General features: G+C 37.8%; 1 protein-coding gene across 10 annotated transcripts in view; it reads right to left on the bottom strand.

Annotated features, from left to right (window-relative positions):
- Window positions 1–471: 471 nt before the first annotated feature.
- PRCP (prolylcarboxypeptidase) overlaps window positions 472–11,889 on the bottom strand; it is a 72,232-nt gene continuing 60,814 nt past the window's right edge. For 7 of the 10 annotated variants that reach the window (XM_057749251.1, XM_057749248.1, XM_057749250.1 and 4 more), the window contains 3 exons: window positions 11,110–11,274; window positions 10,016–10,203; window positions 472–1,218 (listed from right to left, as the gene is read on the bottom strand). In XM_057749251.1, coding sequence (XP_057605234.1) covers window positions 1,002–1,218; window positions 10,016–10,203; window positions 11,110–11,274 — 570 coding nt within the window. In that variant the 3' untranslated portion in view covers window positions 472–1,001. Of the gene's footprint in view, window positions 1,219–7,916; window positions 8,065–10,015; window positions 10,204–11,109; window positions 11,275–11,889 lie in introns of all 10 variants that reach the window. The other 3 variants (XM_057749247.1, XR_009055514.1, XR_009055513.1) reach the window with 3 other exon arrangements.

Here is an 11,889-nt window from a genome sequence, read left to right as displayed (position 1 = left end):
CATACAGAAAAGTTCTTGTGCACCTGCCTCACAGTGTCCTGACACTTCTGGCTTTAATGATAGCATACCAACCACCAGAAAATAAAATTTAAAAAACAAAATGCTGAACATAACTACGTTCTACCTTCTGAGTAGCTGATTCATCAATTTTTAAAGGCTTCTTACTGAAGTATCATCAGTGACTACAGAATATAAAAGCTTGCTCAGATGTAAAAAGAAAACAGAGTCATTTTCCTAAACCGGCAAAATGTAACCAAATTACCACAAAACTGACCTTAGAAACAAAGAGAAATGGAGCAGAAAAAGGCCAGATTTCTTATTGGCAGTACCACAGTGGCAAATATCCCAGAACTAAGAAAAGCTGCCAAATAGAAAAGAGAAAATTAAAGGACTTTCCAAAAACAGCCAAGCCCAGTGCACACAGCATCCCCAACAGCTGGAGTGAGCTCCAGAAGCAACACACAGGTATGAGGTCCAGCCCTATTCTTTATTTACAGCACAGTTCAAAGTCATTAAATCAAGCACAAAAGAAATGGCTCCCATTTCCTGGTTTGGCATCAGATATCCTTCCTACCAGCTGCAATTACATCATTTTTATCCATCTTCTGCTTTTCCTTTTGGGAGAGTAGAGGAGGGGCGAGTGACAAATGGGCCAAAGAGACTTCAACTTCAAAATCAAGAGAAATCCCTGCTTTCAGAGAAACAAAGGAAGTGACTCTCCCTCTTGTGAAAGGCAGTCAACACTCTGCTCCAGTTATGAAGGCTACTGATGGTATGGGAAAGCTGTCGTGAAGAGATTCTTCCTGGAGGTGGCATAAAGATGGCGAGGACTCAGGTCATGGGATGGCTGCTATCACCACCATCATGTTCTCTTCTATCTCAACCTTCGCCACATCAAATCTAATAAACAAGGGAAAGTAATGATGTACAGAAAACCAAAGTGAATGGAAATGTGGGTGGAATGAACTTAAAAGAAGAAACTGAAAATGATCAAAAGTTACTCAGTGCATCTTTCTCAGACTGGCATAGAAATCTTTGATCCACTGCTTCATGTGTCTAACTTCCAAGGAGCGGGCTAATAGCACAGTGACAGGATCAAAGGCATTGTTGGCTCGGAGATCTAGATGATGGGCTCCCTCTGGGATGATGATAGCAAGTAAGGTGTCTGTAATATCCTTGGTTACTCCACCTCCTGACCAGGGGTCTAGTTCACCATTGCTAAGAGAGGGAAAGAAAAAAAAAAAAAGATTGTTAGTTTTTCATATCTACACAAAGATAAGATAGGAGAAACCTACTACATGCATAACACCTAAAATTATAAGCTTATAACCTGGAGAATTTGATCTGAGGATTTAATCTGTCATATAGAAAGGTGCTTCATCCTGCAGTTTGACAATACTTCTGCATCCTGGAGTTTGATAATATTTCTGTATAAGAAACAGGACCAGGGACTTCCTAGGTGGCGCAGTGGTTGAGAATCCATCTGCCAATGCAGGGGACACAGGTTCGGGCCCTGCTCTGGGAAGATCCCACATGTGACGGAGCAACTAAGCCTGTGCACCACAACTATTGAGCCTGTGCTCTAGAGCCCGTGAGCCAAACTATTGAGCCCATGTGCCACAACTACTGAAGCCCACGTGTCTGGAGTCAGTGCTCCGCAACAAGAGAAACCACTATAATGAGGAGCCCTCGCACTACAACAAAGAGTAGCCCCTACTCACAGTCGCTAGAGAAAGCCTGTGTGCAGTAACGAAGACCCAATGCAGCCAATAAATAAATTAAATAAATTAATAAATGTATTAAAAAAGAAAAAGAAAAAAGAAAGAAAGAAACAGGACCAGAGAAGACTGAAGGTGATGCCCCATGAATCAACCTAGATTATACTGGGACTTGGAATTTAGAAGACTGAATTCCAATCCTGGCTTCATCACTCAAAAGCTGTATGACTTTACACAAGTTACCTGACTCAGTTTCCTCACCTGTAAAGTAGAGTTAACAAGGCCTACCTCATAAGGTTGCTTCAAGGGTTAAATCAGATGGTACATATGGATATGTTCAATAAGTGTCAGACACAACGGGAGTCCCTCAATTAAAGCCAGTTTCCTTCTTTCCTAAGACCCAAATACCAAAGTGATAAAGAAAAATTTCCATATTTAAAAATGCTAATTATCTCAACTCTTTTTAAAAAAAAAACTGCATTAAAAAAAAATTTACCTCTTAGTATAGTACTTTGGGAAATAGTGTGGTAGAACTGAAAAAACTTCTCTGAATCTTGAATTAGAACTTTTGGGCATTGCTTAAGATACTCTTTTTTACATTAGTTTTAAAATTAAGGAAACGCTATTAGGTTATTAGTTCTGGCTGGTTCACACAACACATTTCAGAATGATGTAAACAGGATCAGTTATTGAAACAGGATATTTAGTTTAGCTGAATAAAAGACCAATACAAACACAGACAGCATCCTTAATAATATTTGTTAACAGCTTTGTTGAGATATAATTCATCTCCCACAAAATGGACACTTACATTGTACAATTCAATGGTTTTTAGTATATTCAGAGTTGTGCAACCATTACTACAATCAATTTTAGAACATTTTCATCATCCCCAAAAGAAACCAATACTCACTGGCAGTCAAATCCCCATTCCCCTCTACTACTTCCCCTCACTCTCAGCCCTAGGCAGCCACTAATCTACTTTCTATCTCTATAGGTTTGCCTATTCTGGATATCTCATATAAATGGAATTATACAACAGGTGTTTTTTGTGAATGGCTTCTTTCACTTTGACATATTTTCAAGTTTCATCCATATTGTAGCATGTATCAGCTACATTTGTACATTTTTCCTTTCGGAAAGTGTACAAAAGAAATCAGTACACTTCTTTTGAGAATGGAATTTCTGGGATATATGATGACTTAACCTTTTGATGAACTGCCAAACTGTTTTCCAAAGTGACTGCATTATTTTACACTCTCACAAGCAACATCTGAGGGTTCTAAATTCTCTGTATCTTCACCAACATTTATTGCGTGTCTTTTTGCTTATAGTTATCCTATGTGGGTGTGAAATGGAATCTCGTGGTCTTGATTTGCATTCCCCAAATGACTGATGGTATTGAGCATTTTTTTTCATGGCCATTTGTATATCTTTTTTGAAAAAAATGTCTGTTCAGATCCTTGCTCATTTTTAAATTGAATTATCAGTTAAATCATTTGATCCATTTTGAGTTAATCTTTTTGTATGGTATGAAATAGGGATCCAACTTTATTCTTTTGCCTGTGAATACCCAGTTTTCCCAGCATCATTTCTTGAAAAAAAACTATTCTTTCCTCGATGAATTGCCTTACCATTCTTGTCAAGAATCAATTGACCACACATATAAGGGTTGAATTCTGGACTGTCAATTCTCTTCCACTGATCTATATGTCTAAGTTTATGCCAGTATCACACTATATTGATTATGGTAGCTTTACGAGAAGTTTGAAATCAGGAAGTATGAGTTCTTCAAATTTGTTTTTCTTTTTCAAGATTGATTTGGCTATTCTGTGTCCCTTGCATTTTTAGATGAATTTTAAGATCAGTCTGTCAATTTCTGACTGGTTTAAAGTTTACAAAGCCTTTCACATTTGACCTCACATTATAGCAACCACGTGAGGTAGGTTTAATTACAACTCTTATAGATGAGAAAACTAATGCCTAGAGAAGTTAGAAGGCTTACTCAAATCAAGCCTCTGAGATACAAACTTAGATCTTGTAACCCTATTCTAATGCTCATTTTATACTACATTGCATTTCACAAACACATGATTGCTATTGGAAATCAACAGCACATACCCTCTTGGCTTGTATGGTACAGAGTAAGAACAGCACAAATTTCAGATCAGACATACCTGGGTTCCAGTCCCAGGTCTGCCTCTCATCTTCCTAATCTCATGGAAGCTTAGATTCCTCAGGATAAAACAGGGACTGAAATACCTGGATTTAAGTACCTGGCCCATGGCAGGTATTAGGCCACTTTTCCCTGTACAGCACCTTTTGGTATATCTTTATCTACATATCACTTGAAGTCACTTACAGAACATTTTAATGTGTTCTGACATTTGTTTACTGCACATTCCATTTTGCTGATGTTGTCACAAAGCCTGAAGTAACAAACGTTCAAGGTCACATTATCAGATATATAAAATTATTTCCATAATTTGCATAATCATTTAAGAAAAACCCTCTCATCTACAAGTACAATCTATACACAAATGACTATCAAATAATATCTCTAGTCAGGATCTTTCCCTTAAACTTCAGGACCAAAATTCAATTCTATACTTGACATTTTTACTGGCAGTCTAATTAGACATCAAGCTTTCAGGTCCAAAACAGAGCTCTTGATATTCTCCAACTCCCAACCAGCCCTGCCCACTATCTTCCCAATCTCTGTCAATGGCAACCCTATCTTTCTAGTTGCTGGGCCAAAAACTTGTTACTCTTTAATCTCTCCCTTTCATACCTAATCTGTCAACAAATCCTGTCAGCTATATATTCAAATGTATCCAAAATCTGAACACTTCTCACTACCCCACTGTCACTGCTCTGGTCTAAGTCACTATTATCTCTAGCCTGAATAGCCTATTAACTGATCTTCCTGCTTCTACTCCTGTCTCCCTGCAATCTAATATCAACAGAGTAGCCACTTTGGTCCTGTTAAAATCTGAATCAGATTATGTCACTCCTCTGCTTAAAATACTCCAAGTTTTCCCATTTCATTAAGAGTAAAAACCAAATATGGAGGACCTACAAGTCTCTACATGATCTTGGCCCTCTGCTGCCTCTGATTTCATCTCCTGCTACTCCCTCCCTCATTAACTCCACTCCAGTCACACTGACCTTCTCACTGTACCTAGAGGAGAACACGCTGGGACATTTGTCTCAAGGCCTTTGCCTTTGCTTGTATCTGTCTGCCTGGAGTATTCTTACCCCACCAAACTCATGGCTAGCTAGCTCCTTCCTCCAGACCACTATTCAAAAGTCACCCCCTGGTGAGGCCTTCCTTAGTCACCTCATCTGAAATTTCAAATTTCCTCCATTCCCCACCAACATTTCATAACCCTCTTCCCAGGTTTATTTTTTCCCCTTAGCACTTATCTCCTTCTGGAACTCCCCAAAGGCAGGGCTTTCTGTCTGTTTTATTACTGTATCTTCAGTGCCTGGCACACAGTAGGAGCCATATGGATATTTATTGAATGAATGAAAAAAGAATGTATCTAGTTATCTGCAGCCTTACATCAGATGCCTTGCACAAAAGAGATTTATAAATACATGCATGTAAGTTCAGGAACATGTAGATCATTTCAGTACTTTTTACATGAGAAAGCAGAGTTCACATAGCAATTCATATAAATACACAGAGCTGACATTCAGCTATGTGTAATACTGGCAAGAAACAATGAACTAAGTCAGCAGATCTAACTTTTATACCATAGTAAGTTATATGACTTTGGGTAAGTCACCTGACCCCTCTGAACCTCAATTCTGATGTGTATTACCAAAAAAAAAAAAAATGTTTTTAAAGGTAATGCCCCTCACTCACAGAGATATTGTGAGGCCCAAGTTGAATAATATATGTGGAAAAAAGGTATAAACTATAAAACACTACATGAATGTACAGCATTATTATAATTACTATCATATTCTATAAGCAAAAGAAGTGTTAATACTTCTGAGAGGTAAATAATGAAAAGGAATACGACAGCACTTCTCACAGAAATTTGGTCAGAAAACTAATACAATCAATTTTCTGGGTAAATGTACAAATTAAAAAAGAAACAAGCATTTAGGTACATTAAATACATGTGTGTTTGAAATACAAGTTTAAAATCCCTTGTTCTACCCTCACCACACTTTTAACCACATTTTTCTTCTTAAAAAATTAATTCAATTGCAACTTAACAACATCATTCTGGGGGAAAAGAAATCACTCCAAAAATGTGCTTTTTTCTTGGTTTTGTTAAAACCAAGGAAAAACTCACATGCAAAATAGGAGCCTTAGTTTTCAACTACGAGATAAATTTTTAAAGTAAACTACACAAGGGGTTGGATTCTCTTAAGTGAACAAATGGCCTTTATCATTATTCCAATTTGACAGGACCAACCCAGATAGGAAACTCTCCATTATTTGCAAAACAAAAAAGCTATCCCAACAGCCACATAATAAGCAAACTGCATTTGATTTAAAAGGTCATCTGAATCAGCCTAGTGGCTTAGCAACAGTGTTTGGAGTTGCTGAGAGACCTAAGATGCACATGGACTTGAATTTCTTGATCTTAGACATGTGAAAGCTAAACCAGTCACTGGGAAATTTACAGGAAAAAAAAAAGTACTGGCTTTCATGAGAGAATCTAGATGCCTGGATAAAATTCCCAACAGTGAGCCTCACTTAATTGCTGGCAACAATTAATTTGCCTGAGAAATGATGTTAAACTAACCAGCTTCTCAGAGACTCCTTTTTGAATTTATATTTAAATAACTGAAAATGACCACTGGTGAGATAATTTCTCACCAACTGGAGTTGGGGAAAAAATAAATCCTTCCAACAAAACCACTGTGGAGTAAGAAAATTGCTGAAATGGAACTATTAATAGCTACTATTAAATCCTCATTCTTTCAACACGTTTACTGAGCGTCTACTATATATCAGGTACTGACTGGGCACAGGTGACTCAACCGTGAAAAGACAAAACCTCTGCCTTCACAGTGCTCGCTTCTATAATAATCTATCTATTTCTTAAAGTAACCTTGGCAGGTAGTCATTATTTCTAACTTACATAAATTGGCAATTTGCCTGAGGCCACGCAGCCAATTCCATGTAGAAGCAGAATGGCACCCAGACCTCCCTCACTTCAAAGCCCAAGCTCTTAACTGGCAAATCTCTAATCCAGCATTTAAAAACCGACTGAATTTTGTAACCAGAAAAGCAATCAGAGTTGGATTTGTGTGAGGTGACTTAAGGAGAGAAGCATGAACATAAAATTCACGTTCCACATGGTTCCTTGGACATTTTCTTACTCATCAACCAGTAACATTTTCTAGCTGGTAGCCATTAAGCAGACAGAACAGAGACACCTAAGGTTGCTTTTTTACTTTTGGGATGTGCTTTCTGCAGAAAAACAGTAGAATTTTGAATTTTTAAATAAGTTTTACATTGAATTCTTCACACCTAGCAGCATATGGGAAAAGATTTCTTCCTAAAAGTAGACTTGCACTGCAGAAAGATAAACCAGTATCTTCATATAGTTCTGCCTTTAAACTTTCACATGCCTCTGAAGCCTTCCTGAGCTATATATCATTCCTCATCCTTATCAAACATATTGGGCATCCACTATGTGACAGTCACTGTAGCAGGTGCTAAAGGCACAGAGATGATTAAGACAAAGTCTTTGTCACTGAGAAGTTCACAATCTCATGGGGCAAAGAGAAACACAAACAGATAATTTCCATACAGAGCGCTAAGGCATAGTCAGAGGCCTTAGCAGAGCTAACTGTGCAGGGGAAACCTAACCTCCCTGGAGGTGTCAGGGAAGGTTTCTTGGAGGATGCCTGAGTCTTAAGAAAAAGAAAAAAAGAGGAAGGAAAAGGACATTCAGGGACAAATAGTCCCGTTGGCTAGAAGGTAAAAGTACAAGGCTGAGAGTATACTTCCATTTATTCATCCAACATACATGTTTCGAGCCTATATATCTGCTAGGTCTGGGCCAAGTACTTCACTGGGTTAACTCTTTTAAGTATCAAAACAACTCTGTGGGTGAGTGGTATTATTATTCTCATTTTACAGAAGAGAAAACTGAGGGTCAAGAGCTTAAGTAATTTAAGACAGCTCATTCTGCCTTTGTACAACTCTGTTAGGAAGTCCTTTCTTACACTGAGCTAGAAGTTTTAACACTGAGCCGTAATTTCCACCTACTGACTTCAGTTCTACGCCTCAACCTTTTTTCACAAAATCTGTCCTTTCCCCCGACGATGACGATGATGATGATGACAGGACAATGATGTCTGTTATTTTGATACCCTGAGGAAAATAGTATAAAAGGACAAATGGATAAATAAAATACTCATCTGTGATGGTTGAATCCAATAAAAAAGACAACGTATTTGACCAAAATGCAAATATTAAAACCTTCATAAAAGGATTTAAAGACTCCACTTTACAATTCTACTTGAACTTCAGCTTTATAAGGTCAAAGCAAGGAAGGATGAGCTTAGCATTAGCGTGCTAGAGAAAGCCACATAAATATAGAGGTGAGCTGCTAAAGAAAAACAAGAAAATGACAAACTACTTCCTCCTCTGAGGCAACAAAGACGAGCTTAGATACCCAAGGCTTATATTTAAGTCTCTTTCAGTCTTCTCAGTCCTTTCATATTTCCCTGATTTCAAATATCTTAATTTGGCAGTTTCTTTACATACCCTAAATATACTTATTTGCTCAACTGTCACTTCATAAGGCTGAGATGAAAAGAAGAGTTTTGAAGAATCCTATTGAGGATAAGGAAAACAACTTCAGGAAATTAAACAAAAAGAATCTTTAAATTTTCCATTTAGTGTCTCACATTTTTGGAGGGGCAGGTACCCTACTGAGTGAGAAAATAGCATGAATCCAATAAGACAGAGGCTCTTTTGCAAAATGGGCCATGCCAATGGCCTGAACCCAGAGAGTGATCCTTCAGTCACAACAGCATTCCTCACTCTTAAAAGCTATTGGCCATGTCTCAAAAGCCAAATGTGACTCTGTTTAGAAGAGTCTGTAAAAGAATGATATTTACAATTAAAACAATAAGTACAGGTTAAGAAGTATGTATGGGTATGTCTCTAGTATTTCCATATAGATTTGGGAAATTTTTTTTATTAAATGGTTGCTATTTTAATAACTAACAACCTAATATTCAAGCCAAAACATGGAAATTTTGAAGTCACAATCAGACACATACAGAGTCTACTCAATTAACTCCAACATGAACCAATACCAATTACAACAGTTCTAGCAGAGCAGTGTAACAGAAGAACAAGCTTGGGTTTTGTAGTCAGACAGGCCAAGGTTGAAAACTGGTTTTATCACTTGGTAACTAAAACAAAGCTGGATGAGTTTTGGCAAATGACTGTTCACAGTGACCTTCACTTTCCTCCTCAGTAAAAAAAGGACTATAAAAATTGCTTCCAAGGGTTGCTGAGAGAATTGAATTAAGTAATTTATTTAAAGTGCCTCATACAGTGCCTGGGACAGAACAGAGTGGGCACCTCAAAAGTGTCTGTTAAATATATACCAAAAATTTTTTATTATCATTGATAACAATAGCAACAATAGGGACTTCCCTGGTGATCCAGTGGTAAAGAATCCACCTTGCAATGCATGCGATGCCAGTTTGATTCTGGTCAGGGAACTAAGATCCCACATGCCATGGGACAACTAAGCCCACATGCCACAACTAGAGAGCCCATATGCCGCAAACTACAGAGCCCACGTGCTCTGGACTCCAAGCACCACAATTAGAGAGAAAAACCCACATGCCACAGCTAGAGAGAAGCCCGTGCACCACAACTAGAGAGAAGCCCGTGCGCCACAACAGAGCCCACATGCCACAACGAAAGATCTCACGTGCCACAACTAAGACCTGATGCAGCCAAAACAAAATAAATTAATTAAATATTTTTTAAAAAATAGTGACAATAGTTAAGACAAATTGAGCACAACAGATGATGCTTCATTTTGTGTTGGAGAGTATTGTTTTTAATATTTTAATTTTGTTGCTGTTGTTTCTAAGCCTTTAAGCATACTGGTAATAGAGCAAAAAATCGTATCACCTCTCAGCATCCTCTGTCTTTCAAGGAGTAGAAAAACATGATGAATACCACTGCTGTATTCTACATCATTTTAACTGTGCAGTATTTTCCTGGTTCTCTTTTCTCAGCTATTCTACAACAGTCTCCATCAACCAAAGTTTTCTTTGGATCAGCAAAAATTCACCTGAAAATGATGTTTGTGTGTGAGCTGATGTTTTTGCCTCCATACAAAGTAGGGATCCAAGAGGGCCTTGGTCTCACACCCCACTGTCTAAAACAGTCATCAGAAAATTCCTTAAAGTTCCACGAGTGAGGTTCAAACATGTCATCAATACCATTGGAACAGAAGGGCATGACCATTTCTGTGCAGGCCTGAAAAAGCAAACCAGGAGAGATTCCAGTGAGAAAATGAGATACAAAATGTTAAATAAATTGTCCAAGATCATACAGCTTGTAAGCAGTAAAGCCAAGGTTTGAACTCAGACAGTCTGGCTTCAGAGCCCCTGTTCTTTATCCATACCACTTCTCATTTTTCCTGGAAAGGCTCAGCTGAGAAGTCATGGAAGTTGGGGCTATACATTCCTTCTTTGAAAAAAGGTTTCATTTCACATCTATTATCATATTTAATCCTGAAAACAACTCTCATTGTACAGATGAAGGAATGGAGGCTGAAACAAAATCAACTTAGATGCCCCCTTCTTTTCTGTGTCTGTAAAATGCTACCTTTATAGGACTTAATAAGATCTATTATAGTACTAGTTTAGTTACCTATCTTTTCCACCAAGCTATATTTGACGATTAGATCATCATATCTTATTTATCTTTGTATCTCTGGAGCCTAGAACAGTTCCTGACTTGTGGTAAGTACTCAGAATATATTTGGCAATGATTAAATACCAAATTGAACTAGTATGTATAGGATGGATAAACAACAAGGTCTTACTGTATGGCACAGGGAACTATAGTCAATATTCTGCGATAAACATAATGGAAAAGAATATGAAAAAGAATATATATATGTACAACTGAGTCAATTTGCTGTAGAGCAGAAATTAACACAACATTGTAAATCAACTTTACTTCTATAAAATAAAATTAAAAAGCTGAACTGGTATTTAATGAATGTATGAATGAGGAAACTTATCCACAGTCTCAAAGTATACAGTAACAGAGCCCAGATTTGGATTCAGGTCAAGTGACAAAATCTTGCAAATTCTGTTACAGCACAACCATATCAGTAAAAAGTAAGTTCCACTTGGGGAAATCATACACACTTACCTGATAGCTCCAACCCAGGGCTCCCAGACTGCTGGTTGCTGTCTCTGATATATTCAGGCATTTCGTCTGGCCCGAATAATTGTAATATACATTCAGAGCTTGGAAAATATTCTGCAGCAGCAGTGTATCAGATACATTAGGATTTTTCAAATTCTGGCACACTACCTATCATTTTAGAGAGAGAAAAGGAAGAAGAGTTGAATATAAATATAAAATTAGTTTAATAAAACAAAGAAGAAATATGAGTTTGATTTGATCATAAAACAGTCTTAAACATCTAACTGCATTGCTTGACAATTTCTATCTATTGAGTATAACCACCTTCATAAATGAATAAACCTTTCAAATTACTCCCCAAACTATAGAAATAAACCAAAGTCATTTGCATGGTATGCAAAGTCCTCTCCACTTACCCCTCTAGTTTCATCTTCTGTAGCCTTTGCTCCAGCCTAGCAAAATCATTCCCATCACACCAACTTCCTTTCCTCCTCATTGCCTTCGCTCATACTGAAATGCCTTTTTCCCACACTCCCACTCCACTACTGCCTCGCAAACACCAACTGATCTTCCTCAATGCAGGTCAAGTATCACCTCCTCTATGACGCCATTGTTGCCTGTGCCCTCAAGTCGGGGAGAACTAAATCACTCCCTTTTTTGTGCCTCCACATTCTGTGCCTGTTTCATTCAGAACTGATACCACACTCATTTGATTCAAGAATGTTTCCCTCCACATTTTGCAAGGCATCTGGCAACTGTATGTTTGCTGAATGAATGACTATA

This window comes from Hippopotamus amphibius, chromosome 9 (assembly GCF_030028045.1).
Source record: "Hippopotamus amphibius kiboko isolate mHipAmp2 chromosome 9, mHipAmp2.hap2, whole genome shotgun sequence".
In the NCBI taxonomy this organism is placed as follows: Eukaryota; Metazoa; Chordata; class Mammalia; order Artiodactyla; family Hippopotamidae; genus Hippopotamus; species Hippopotamus amphibius.
This window is presented reverse-complemented; position numbering and strand designations above follow the sequence as displayed.